The 13,236-nt window shown below is 34.8% G+C and overlaps 1 protein-coding gene across 3 annotated transcripts in view; it reads left to right on the top strand.

The window, feature by feature from the left end:
* The first annotated feature begins 10,572 nt into the window (after positions 1 to 10,572).
* Positions 10,573 to 13,236, top strand: part of LOC107748536 (angiopoietin-1-like) — a 20,476-nt gene continuing 17,812 nt past the window's right edge. The window contains exons 1-2 of one of the 3 annotated variants that reach the window (XM_016563355.1): positions 10,573 to 10,683; positions 10,788 to 11,177. In XM_016563355.1, coding sequence (XP_016418841.1) covers positions 10,851 to 11,177 — 327 coding nt within the window. In that variant the 5' untranslated portion in view covers positions 10,573 to 10,683; positions 10,788 to 10,850. The other 2 variants (XM_016563364.1, XM_016563374.1) reach the window with 2 other exon arrangements.

Genomic DNA, 13,236 nt, shown 5'->3' with positions numbered 1-13,236 from the left:
GATATTAAGTAAAGGTCATGTTCCATGAAAATATTTTGTAAATTTCCTTCTGTAAATATATCAATACTTAATTTTTGATTAGTAATATGCATTGCTAAGAACATCATTTGGACAACTTTAAAAGCGATTTTCTCAATATTTAGAATTTTTTTTTTTTTGCACCCTCAGATTCCAGATTTTCAAATAGTTGTATCTTGGCCAAATATTGTCCTATCCTAACAAACCATACATCAATGGAAAGCTTTATTTATTCAGCTTTCAGATGTTGTATAAATCTCAATTTCAAATAATTGACCCTTATGACTGATTTTGTGGTCCAGGGTCACACACACACACACACACACATACATACATATGTGTGTGTGTATATATATATATATATATATATAGTTTGTATATAGAGTAGTTAAAAAGTGAACAGTTATCTGTTATGTGCTTAGGGCTATTTTGTGTTTTATGTATGTATGTATTTATGTAATGATATATACATTATATATCATACTGTATATGTCTTTATGAAAAATATATTTTATAAGTTGTGACTTATAGTGAATACAGTCAAATACAACCGCATTGTTACCATTTTTTAAATGGTGAATTTCTGCCAGAGCTGAACCACAGAAACCACCAAGTTAAAATCATAGCTGCCACTGTAACAAGGTTTTACAGTGTTGACAAAATTTTTATTAAAATAATTCCTATATACAGTTTTTGGTGTATTTTCTATATACTACAATAGATTACACAAACTGTTTTCTGTTAGTGTTAACCCATGCCAGTTGTGGGCTAGGATGTAACAACAGCCTTCATGTAACATTAATTTACCAAGTATATGGATAAGTAGATGTTTAAAACTATTTTTGTAGCAGAGATGTGGAAATATTTGATCACACTTTCAGATTGAGTTTCAGCTCCTCAAACTCTCCCCGATCAACTATGCTTCACACTGTGCTCATTAAAAATGCAGGTCTGCCTTGTCACAGTCACACAGTCACATAGTTAGCCGGATATGTCAAAGTGACATGGTCAAAGGTCAGAGGTGGTGTGAGTGTGTGTCAGTGCGAGAGTTTTACACATGCGTTGAGTCACTAGTGATGAGAAGAGTAAGATCACATGCTTCTGTCTCAAATCTCTTCTCTTTTCCACTCCCACACACTGCAGTCTCTCAGCTATGACCTTTTTGATCTAATTTTCTAAATTTGTGTTTAAATTTCCACCTACACAAATTAACCCTTTTTCCATTTATTTTGCATGTCTTGGTTTTTCACTTCTGTAGACTAAAAATAAACTGCAAACCAAGGGGAGAAAGTTTTGTGTCTTAGATGCTCGTTTCACTATGTGCTACATATAAGTGTAGTTTAAGCAGTGGTTTGGGGGGCAGGGGGATGTGGTTATAACTGCTGTCTCCCTCCTCTTCACGGTTAATTCCAGCACTAGCTTACAGACTTCTTGTCTTGATTGACCATTTGCGGTGGTGTGAATGATTACAGTAACATCATGTAAATGATGCTCCCGGGATTGTGGTAAGTGATGCAGCTGGAATGATGGAGTGCATGATGAAGTTCCCATGTATTCATCCCTGACCCAAACTGTCCAGAGTTTGTGCCCTGCTCATGTTTAAAACCTTCTATGTAAAATACAACAATAGGAGGAAAGTTCACCCCAAAAATATCAATTCTGTCATCATTTACTTACCCTCATGGTGGTCAGAACCCTATCATTTTTCTTCTTCCATGAAACAGAAAAGGACTTTTAGTAGAATGCTGACGCTGCTTTTTTACCATACAATTTCATGATGAGCTGTCAAGCTCCAAAAGACAAAAAAGTGCTCCATATGACTCAGAATGTCCAATATTCCAAGTCTCCTAAAGCAAAACAATACCTTTGTGTCAGGAAGAGACTGAAATTTAAGTTATTTACACACACACACACACACACACACACACACACACACATACATATGTACACATACACACACACAAAATCCACTCTTCAAAATCTCATTTGCACTTCCATATATTCAAACTGGATATGTTGCGACTGGTTACAAGATATGCAACAACCAGTGATATTTGTCATCATTGTCAAAACATTACATTCAGTATATTACAGTATATTATTAGCAGCATATTATTTGCATGCAGATGTGTCAAACCAGACCATCTCACTCCATCCTCATTCACTTTTATTGTGCAGAAAATAAGCAGTGTGAACATTCTGCTAAACATCTTTCATTTTTCACAGTGATAAAAACAAAAAAAAGGGGTTCTAAACACATATTAATGTAAGTAAATGGGTGAATCAACCATATAAACTTCTTACTTTTTTATATAAAGTGAATGTAAAAACTTTATTTCACACATTTTACTGTAAACATGAGAATGATTATTTTTTTGACTATAACCTATTTTTTCCCTGTCTTCCATCTAGAAAATTCACGTTTTTACTAAAGCATATGTATATCGATCAAAAATTCTTTTACTCTTAAATTGAGAAAAAAAAAATTGAGGCAGGTCCAAGCAAACTGTCTATCAGCTCGGTGTACAATAAGCAGTGTGTTAGAAGTAAACGTTTGCTTGATGTAAACACTAGTGTTTTGAAGATTTTGATTAATGGTCAGACTTGGTATAGATGTGGAGAGGCCTGGTGTAACAGTTCATTATATAATCCTGACAAAAACGTTGATGGATCCTTTACAATCGAGCTATGCCAGAAGCTGCAAGATCAGCTCTCTGTGTGAACAACAAATTAAAGAAAAAATGGGGGTGCGGAAAAAAGGCCAAAAGTGAGAATTGCAGCAAACTATGAATACAAATGAACACTTTAGGAATAGCCATAAGTGATGGATAGCTCAGTATTTCCGGGGGTTTGATGAGTGCATTACAGTACATGCATAATTTCCATGCCAGGCAGAAACATGGCCTGGGCATCTTAGACATTGTATAAGAACTTCTGCAAGGATTGAAATGCCACACTTTTATGAATTCATGATATGTTTACCTCCCAGCCTGGCTTTGCTGAGACAAGCTGTTTTTTTCTGAATGCAGACGTTTAGTATTTACATTTCAAAACACTTCCAGGAGTGAATGATTCACATTGTTGTATGTATACGCTCCTGTCATTTGAAACAAACATCTTTCATCTGCAATTATGTTCTTCTCTTGGCGGAGAGTAAACAAGAAAAAAAGAATGTTTCTGTCGGTATGAAACATCTCCGTTACCTGTATTTCACCCTGCAGAATGTAAAGTTGAAGCTGCCTTGCACAGACTGTCTGTTTCATTCAGCTGGCCTCCTTCCGGGCTGATGAGTGGGTGGCACGCTGTGGATTTTCCGCTTCTGTTGTTGATGCTGCAGATCCTATCAGTTTCTGGAACGGGAAACATTATTCCAGTGTTTCATTGAGCAAAAATGCATAAATATTTATGGTGTGTTTCTTGCAAATCCCTTAATATCCAAATATGGCAAATCACAAATTCATCATAGTTTCGTATCGCATCACACTTCTGTATGACTAAAAAGGTCTGTGTGCCAACAGTAACCAACTTCCCCACAGGTTTTGTTTTTTCTTTTTTCCCCCTGTCTCTGAAGACATGCTTCAGGACCCTTTGAAACAATTAAAGAGAAAAATGTCACTGGGTGAAATGGTATAGAAATGTTCATAGTCTTCGAATAAAGTATTTTAGGGCTAATGGATGATGTTGTGTACAATCAGGGCTGTAACCACCATAGACATTTAATCAAATTTAGTGGTCAATCAATGTAGCTTTTCAATAGAAAGACTGAATTTTTTTTTTTTTCCATGCTGTGATCTGTGCTCAAACCATGTCTCAATCTATACAACTCGGCTCTTCTCAAACCATTTATAAGGATTTTCTTTTCATTTAAAAACATTTCATGCATCGGATGCAGTTTGAAATTTGATTGACTTCAATCTATAGCATCTGTCCTCCATGTTTCCTTCAATGTAAAATGGCTATATAGATAAACACGGCTGAATTGTACAGCCAAATCAAGCTGGAGGCAGGTGAATTATGGCCCTGTCACCATGTTACTTCAGTTTTTCGGAAACATCTCCTCGTGTTACCCTCCATTCCCTTCAACCGCCTGTCAGCTTCATGCAAATAATCTCTCAGACCTTTCACAGAAGGCTTTTTATATGTAAATCTACTCTGAATCATCTGCTTTTCTCTTTGGAAACATGTTTTATTTGTTGGTTCATCAGTTTATAAGATCCCTGTATAGAATGGTCTCATTATGCGGAAGTGTGAAACACCACATATTGTGGTTATTTGAGATATGCTATATGGCCTTTTGAGGGAACGTCTCGGTTACGTACGTAACCCTCGTTCGCTGATGGAGGGAACGGAGACGTTATGTCGTGACGACAAAAGGGGGTTTACTTCCTCCTACGTCGTCAAGACATAACTCGTAGTGACCGACAGATAGGGAACTGATTTCCGTGAAGGAGTAAATTAGAACAGCGTTTGATTTTAAAGCAGCTTATGGCGACATCTAGTGGATGAGTTAGTAAACAACAAGTGATTTGTATGAAAAACATTGGGTCTAAATATTTGTTAGATTATAAACATACTTTCAGAGAAATAATAATGTGTTTAAGTGTAAATTAATTACATTAAGACTAATTAATGATGAATTTATGACTAAATAAATGTTAAGAATTTTTGTCCTTTAGTTTTGAAGTTTTTTTTTTTTTTTTTTGCTCAAGATTGTAAATTGGTAGTTCTTTGGAACAGAACTTACTGCTGAGATTTCTGCAATCCCTCTCTTTTTATTTACTGTATATTGTAAAAAAATAAAATAATGGTACTGTAAAAGGATTGGGATCTTAAGGTGATATAATGATATAGAGCCTGCAAACTTATGATGAAATAATGCAGAAAACAGAACTTGTCCTTGAAATGATGAAAATGTCATGTGTCTTTTGTATGTTATGCAACATAAATCTAAATTTATATAAATAAAAAGGCAATTTTATACAAATAAAAAGGCATTATTTGCGTATTTGAAAAAACAAACAAACAGACATCTAAAATTAGCATAAAATAAAGTTACTGAATTTTACAGTAGGCTATAAGCTTTTACACATCACAAAGTATTTTTACACATGGCTAGAGCCACAAAAATGACAAACGAATCATGCATGGAGGTGTGTAATTTGTAAGCATGCCTAAAATGTTTGTTATATAATTTGTTTCGTAATGTAGGCCTATGTAAAAAAACACAGCACATTACTGTGTTTATGTCCAGCTTTTTTAGTAATTGACTCTAAACTAATCTAAAATAGCCCATTACTGTGTTTATGACCAGCTTTTTTAGTAGTTGACTCTAAACTAATCTAAAATAGCCCATTACTATTTTAGATTAGTTTAGATTAAATTACTAAAAACGCAGGTCATACTAAAGCGTTTAAATTGAAAAACACTCCAAGTGCCTTAATGTAGAAACAGCGATACAGTGAGATCAAACTCGGTAAACACCTACATACTTTATATAGGCAAGCAGATGAGCCCGCAATATGAACGCAATGCGCTAAATTGTGAAACTTTGCGCATTGGGTTTCTATTTTGCGTCCATCTGCTTGCCTGTACAAAATGTGCATCATCAATAAAGTATATAGCCTACTGAATTTGGCCTTTTAATATCACTGTTTTAATACATTAATACTTAATACAAACTTTGTAAAAATAACAGGTGGTCAGTGGAGGAAAGTTTTGTTTTGATGTCACATGAAAACTATGAATTTATCGTGCAGATCAGTGATGATGATAGGCGAGTAATATGAACTGTTCTTCTTTATCTCTCCAGCAGATGGCAGTGTTGGTTATTACATGTGTGACGGCTGACATCAAAAAATGTGCATTAGTTTGCGTTATATCCGCCTGACTACCAGGAAAAAAACAGTTTTGTGAATTTAGTATGTTGTCATGTCATTACATTGTTTAGAGCATAAGAAAAATTTTGGAAAAATTATATTTTATTCATATGCTATGCCATGTCATCTGTAGAGGACATCGGGACTTTAAAAATTCCTGTTTAAAAAAAAAAAAAAAAGACATGAATAGACATGAAAAGGCAAAAAGAGTGGGATTTTTGTTTTAACCAGAAATCAATTTTCATTTTTTTTATACCAAACTTTATATAAAGATGATTCTCAACTATGTTATGAAAGATATTTTTAAAAAACATTTTTCTTAATGCAAAATGTGTGTAAAATGGCCATAAACGAGTTTTGCCATTATATACAATGTATCTATAAACTGTATCTAATTTGCATATTAATGTGTTTTTGGGGCAACATAGAATGAACAAATAAGTGCAATAATGGCAGTAATAATTAACAAGATTTTCATAATAATATCTAATATTTAATAGGAATATTGATATATAATTTTTTCTCTATTCATTTGTTGTGTCTCCCATAATGTGTAATAAACATGCTTTAAGTCCTGGTGTCCTCTACAGTGGACATGTATGAAATTGATGTCCTGTTTCATAACAGAAGGTCATATTTTGATTTGAAACCCCATAACATTTTCCTGAGATGTTGATTTATGACAAACAATTTGTCAATTAGTCAGATTTAAATGATAATTACAAAATATTATCATATTTCCATAAGGGTGTTACATTTGATCACTAAATGAATGTCAGCCATTTTTAAAGACCAAAGAGAAGGAGTGGTCATGGTGAAACATCCAATCATTTGGTATCTCTGGAAAGCCCTGAATGTGCTCTGTACACGACATCCAGATTTAAAACTGTGACATGTAACGTCTCAGAGAAATCGCTAAAACATAATGTCCTCTTCAGTGGACAAAACTTCATAGCTGGTAGTCAGGAGGACATCTGCGTGCGTACTGATGTTTCTTAGCCCAGTGTTTCCCAACTTTTTTTTAGTCGCGGCACCCTTTGGAAATTTTAACAAACTTGTGGCACCCTACAAAATTAATTTTGTCACAATATTTGAATTTCTAACTTCGATATGATACTTTTAACAGTATAGATATTCGGTACAACAGGGAAGAACTGCAGAATATAATGTCATACAGATATTTTTAATATTATAAAAAAAAAATTGTCCATCAATGGTGGCAATCAGAAGGCCATGAACGGTATACGAGTGGAGCTGAGCGGAGCACACACGCATATAGCGGGATAATACGCAGAGTGTCACACCACGTGAAAGTGAAACCTGAGCGGTGAACTAATTTTCGGCAGCCGAAATTTCGGTGCATCTCTAATTATTGGCGACATCAGAAATTGATATTATATAATAGATGCTTTTTTGAACATTTTAGCAATTTAAAAATATTAAAAAATGATTTTTTACACGGCACCCCTGCTCTCGACAGACGGCACCCCGGTTGGGAAACACTGTCTTAGCCTACTGTTTTGTTTGTAAAACATCTGTAAAACATATTGGTTCAGGTCTGTAGATTGCACACAATCTGATATTTTAGAGATGCCTCTTATCAGTGGTTTTTAGTAAGTGTTTATAGCTTAGGCTAATCATCATTTGCCTTAATAACCAACTCTCCTGTCTCTATTATAAGACAGATGATAGACAAAATGGGATGTCCTGTACACAATATTTAAACATTAGACTGTGACGTAGCCTATTTTTTGTAGGAAAAAAAACAACAACTCAGAAATCCATTTTTTCACTTCCAGTTGATGTGATTTCATTTGCCTTACATTGACCAGTGACTCTTCTGTCTCTATTATGATAGACAGCTGAAAACAATGAATGTCATTCAAATTACTTTTAGACAAAATAGGATATACTTTACACAATATTTAAACAGTTGACATATTTTTGTATTAGGCCAAAACCTGCAAACAAGTTTCCATTTTATCACTTCCAATCAGTGTTGCCAAGTCCGCGGTTTTCCCGCGGAATTGGGCTACTTAACACTGTTGCCGCAGGTTGTTTTTCATGTCCGCGGTTTTAAGCGACCCCAATAACGTGATATTTAGCCCCTAAAATGCGAATTTTACCAGGGGAACCCCACCAAAAACGTGTATTTTACCCCACCGGAATGAGATTTTTATCGGGGGATCCCCCCCGAAACGTGATTGGGCTAGTTTTGGTTTAGTTTTCAGTAGCAATTGGGTGGGTTTTGTTGTGAAAACCTGGCAACCCTGCTTCCAATTCCATCGTCCTGAAGTTTTTAGTTACACTGAAAAATGGTGGCTGTTAACAAGTGGCTAAACAGGTCTACAGAGGTTGTCGGTGATGCCTTTTAAATAAATACTAAGAGAGTTGTTGGAAGTCATGCGATCGTGGTTTATAACCTACATTTGGCTATTGTATTTAGGATTCAAAATTCATAAAATTTAGAGAAGTTCATGATGATGAACAAAACGTATAAGAATCATACACTTTTATTGGTGTTTTGTCGAGGGAACCAGGGTGCAAAAATATGTCATCACTGCAGCACAGTGCTATTCTCATATCTAATCTTAGAGAAGAAATCTACCTGTCACACACTTTCAGACTTTGTAAATTTATACAAGGACTGTGTTAGATGTGGTTAGAGATTATCTGTAGATTTGATTACATCTGTCAACTGAGTTTGACAAATTCTTGTGTATGAGACGAAACCTGAGTTTCTTGTTCACATACAAACTGAAGACAGAGTGACCATATTTCAGATAACAAGTGGCATGTTAATAAAACATGTACTGTACATTTGGATGCTTGTTGTTATACTCTATCTTAATGCAGAAAGTATAGACACATTTCCTATGAGTAAACATATGCAGGGTTACCAAAGAAAACATCTGTTGAAATATATTTAGTTTATAGCCCTTAACTTTCCATTTTATCCAGGAAACTAGAGTTGTGAAAGTTATTAGTGCACAGATAAAAGATGTAGGCCTGTAATATGGCCTCTAAGACAGGATGAAGTGCAGACAACAGACTGTCCTCTGTGACCATCAGAAGAATTAGAAAGCCAAATGGTTGAAGAAGCGTATCGCTCCGCATTAAGCTACTTTGACAGCTAACCCAGAAAACTCCATCTGACCCTGAGAATTCAGGGGATTGAATGAACAGAAAGCAGGAAAATAGCTCAGTAGCTCCTTTAGAAGTGCGAGTCTCTAGTCACTTTATATAAGATGATGATACGTGAAGTATTATATCCTGCTGTCACGTTCTCACAGCAACACACCAGAATCCTGATGGAATTATGGCCGATTGTGAAACCTTGTTTTTGTTATACTGAGTCAGTTTGGATACGAAGCCAAACGTATGGCTCGTCACACTTGACACAAAATTTCAGCTTTGATTGTTTGATTGTTTTCCAAACATTTATTTGGCTTCATAGGTCAAAGAACAGGAGACATGTAATTGAAATAATTCTTCAAGTCCTAAAATAGTTGATTAATTACACTGGGCATGTCACCAATGACGCACATTACATTAAAAGTTAACTAATTACTAAAACATCCCTGTTGAGCAATTTATTTATTTATTTTTTTCAAAAAATGGTTTTATGCAGGATAGCTTTCAGGTTATGAGAGTGATTATTGAAAGAATTATAGAAATATAAAACCCTTGCCTCTTACTGACATTAAAACAGCACAAAAATATCTGTTTATATTACAATATTTAATGTTTAATCATTTATAATAATAATGTTTAAGAATGCAATTGAATATTTTACTAGGCCATGCACATTACAAGTACAGAGCCAATGAAATGCAGTTACCATAACCAGAAGTGCAAATAGCAATGTATGTATGCATATGTGATATATATATATTTAAAGTTAAAGTACAGTAAAGTGGTTTATATCCCGCCACACCATTAATCATTAGTATCATCTTTGCTCTATAGAGGTAAATGTTTTGCACTTGCCTTACATGTCTATTTCTGCTATAAAAGCGAACACACACACACACACACACACACACCCTTCTCCTAAACCTACCCCTCACAGAAAACTTTCTGCATTTTTACAATCTCAGAAAATCATTCTGTATGATTTATAAGCTTCTGTACCCATGGGGACCTCAATTTAGGTCCCCAGAGTGACACAAGTCCCCATGAGTTGGTGTGTAACCAGGGTTAAGTCCCCACCAGTGTAGAAAAACCTGCACACACACACACACACACAGGTTTGTTTTTGTGAAAAGTGGGGACATCCCATAGGCGTAATGGTTTTTATACTGTACAGACCGTATATTCTATTGCCCTACACCAACCCTACCCCTAAACCTACCCCTCACAGGAAACTTTGTGCTATTTCAGATTTTCAATACACTCCATTCTGTGTGATTTATATGCGTTTTGAAAAGTGGGGACATGGGGTAATGTCCTGAAAAGTCACCTTCTCCTTGTAATACCTATGTCATACCCTTGTCATTATACAAATTTATGTCCTCATTTGTCACAAACACACACACACACACACACACACACACACTCTCTCTCACTCACATTCTTGCACAGTCACACAATCTGTCTGCAGTTTACTCTTACAACACTCAGACCTCTTTAAAACACACACACACACACACACACACACACACACTGACCAGCCATCTGTTGATAGAACCGTCTTTTCTGAACAAACCCACTGTTCACTCTCTCACACACGTACAGTACATGCCTGTTCTATGGTACTGAAGCAGGACAGAGGACTGGCGTCTCAATGGTAAACACTTCAGTTTGAGAAGAGCAATCATATGTAGTTTCTGGAAAAATGGCTTCTTTGTATGTTGAGATGGACTGACACATCTCCTAAATATGTTTATTTAGAGATCATCACTCATTTAATATGTGCAAGAAGATTTGGCAGGCTGTACCTGTTTTGCCATAAAGATGAAGATCGATATTCTTCTGCATTTGATGTTATTGCTGGTGAGGACATCAAGCATTGAAGATTCACCTGTGGATAAATTTCTTGTGGATGTTTCTGGTGGCAGCAGTCAGCATTTAAACTCTGTTCAGCATGGAGAATGTAGCTACATCTTCATTCTGCCAGAACCTGAGGAGAGCAGGACTGGTAGCTGGCCAGAAGAACATGATGGTAATTATGAAGGTAACAGTGTCCAGAAAGAATCTCCACAGGGGAAGCAAAGCTGCTTAACCCAGCGGATCCAACACCTGGAGCTTGCCATGGAAAATTACACCCAATGGCTCCAAACGGTAAGTCAACATGTCATTTAATGTGCTACTGTTGACCAAAGCACTGCTGATGGAGAGTGAATGGATCACACACACTTAAAAATAAAGGTTATTTACTGGCATCTGTTGTTCAGTGAAGATCCTTTAGCATCAATGGAATATTTTTATTGTACAAAATGGATTCTTTATAGTGCAACAAGTTTCTTCATATTATTCTTCCCACTAAGAAAAAATGGTTTGCATGGCTGTATAGACCCCTATTTGACTAGACATCTAATTTAGGCACATTTAATGTACAAATAAATTGTGTAATGTTGCAGAATGTATTTATCTTTGTAGCGTATCACTGAATTTTTTTTTTTTTTTTTTTTTTTGTAAAGTGGGTTTTAATCACAGAGCACAGATAAATTAGAATGAAACACTTCAGGCTCAGTTCTGGATCCACAATTTCTGTGTCTGTTCAGTCTCTCAATGTCAGGTATTACGTTGGGGAACAGCTTGACAGTCAAGGATTTGATCAGCCTCATTTCCTGCTCTTCATGTTACAGTCTAGTACAACACACTCTCATGATAATTCCTAACCAAAATCATCATAATTTTAATGGTTTAAAAAAAGGCAAAAAACGCTTTTCAGGTAAAAACTTGCGAATTGGTTAACAGTAAGTTCCCCTAAAACTGTAAGAGATCTAATGGGACATTCCATGTAATTATATAGTAAAGTACAGTTATAGAAGTAAAAAAGAACAATTCTTATAATTTACAGTGAAAATTTGTAAACTGACAAAAATTGATTTTCGAAATTCATTTTATTGACATTATTTCAGGTTATAATGTATGTTTGTATGTATGTATGTATGTAACACTTCACTTAAAGCCTTAATATCTAATGCATTATAAAAATAGTTTTAATGCATAATTATGCCTTGTAATGCACTGTATAATCTCATAAATAATTGTAACCATAGATATAATTCTACTCAGCTATCATTTTTACACCTTCAGAAATGCATTAAATCACACAACAAACAAACCTTCAAATATTTATAATGCATTTTAACTTCGGTTACAATTATTTATGACAAGATATAATGCATTACAATGTACATTATGAATACCTTTATAATGAATTATACATAAAGGCTTCAAGTAAAGTTTTACCAATAGGTCATGTACAGATTTGAAAGATGTTCTGTTTATTCTATTGTAGATTAGGAAGCAGGTTTGACATCTTATTTTAACTTTGCCCTGGTGTTTGGTTATCAACATTTTGCATTTTATATCATTTTACTGATTGTTAAATATCATTATTACCATACAAACTATATCTAGTCTAAAGTGATGCACTCTATATTCCCAGCAGGGTCCCAGCCAAGGACTTCAGCATTGCTTAATTTGTATCGCAAGAGAATTTCCTCCAGACTGCACAAAGAACTGACACTAAACTATTTGTTCTTCACACAGTGACCAGGTCAAGGGTTGAGAGGTGTGCTTGTGGCATTGTAGTGACAGTAAGGATACCTACATGCATACTAGAGGGCTTGTGAAAAAAAAGTGTGCTTAATTGTATTGATTATCCACCTGCAGTGTCTATCAAAAAAAATTAAAAATAAATAAAAAGAAAGAAAGAAAGGAAATGAAATTAAGGCCACTTAAGTGTATTTAAAAAGAATGCGTTAAAAAGTGCAGTTTGTAATAATGTCAAAATAAAAGCTGTACTTAAAAATCCCTTTTAAAACACTATGTTTTAATAATCTTTTTGTACAACAAGTAGCCTACACTTGTTGGCTAACATATTACTGTAAAGCACATGTAAAGTTCTTGATTAAATGCTATGTGTTATTTGATATAACATTTAAAGTTAATATATTTAAATGTACTAAATTACAACTTCATTAACATAAAAGTTCCAAGAGAATGACATTATAGTATATTTTAATTGACCATAAAAGCTGATCTGTACATTTGACAGTTCAATTTAAGAATATTTCAAAGACAATAGAAGTAATTATCAAATACTTACGATGTACATTTAGTACAAATAATACTATGTTTTCATTTGGTTGTAGGCAGGGGCGCCGCT

The sequence above is a fragment of the Sinocyclocheilus rhinocerous genome, unplaced genomic scaffold, assembly GCF_001515625.1.
Source record: "Sinocyclocheilus rhinocerous isolate Xijiao unplaced genomic scaffold, SAMN03320098_v1.1 scaffold491, whole genome shotgun sequence".
Taxonomy (NCBI): Eukaryota; Metazoa; Chordata; class Actinopteri; order Cypriniformes; family Cyprinidae; genus Sinocyclocheilus; species Sinocyclocheilus rhinocerous.
The sequence above is the reverse complement of the archived record's forward strand: the minus strand, read 5'-3'. Positions and strand labels throughout refer to the sequence as shown.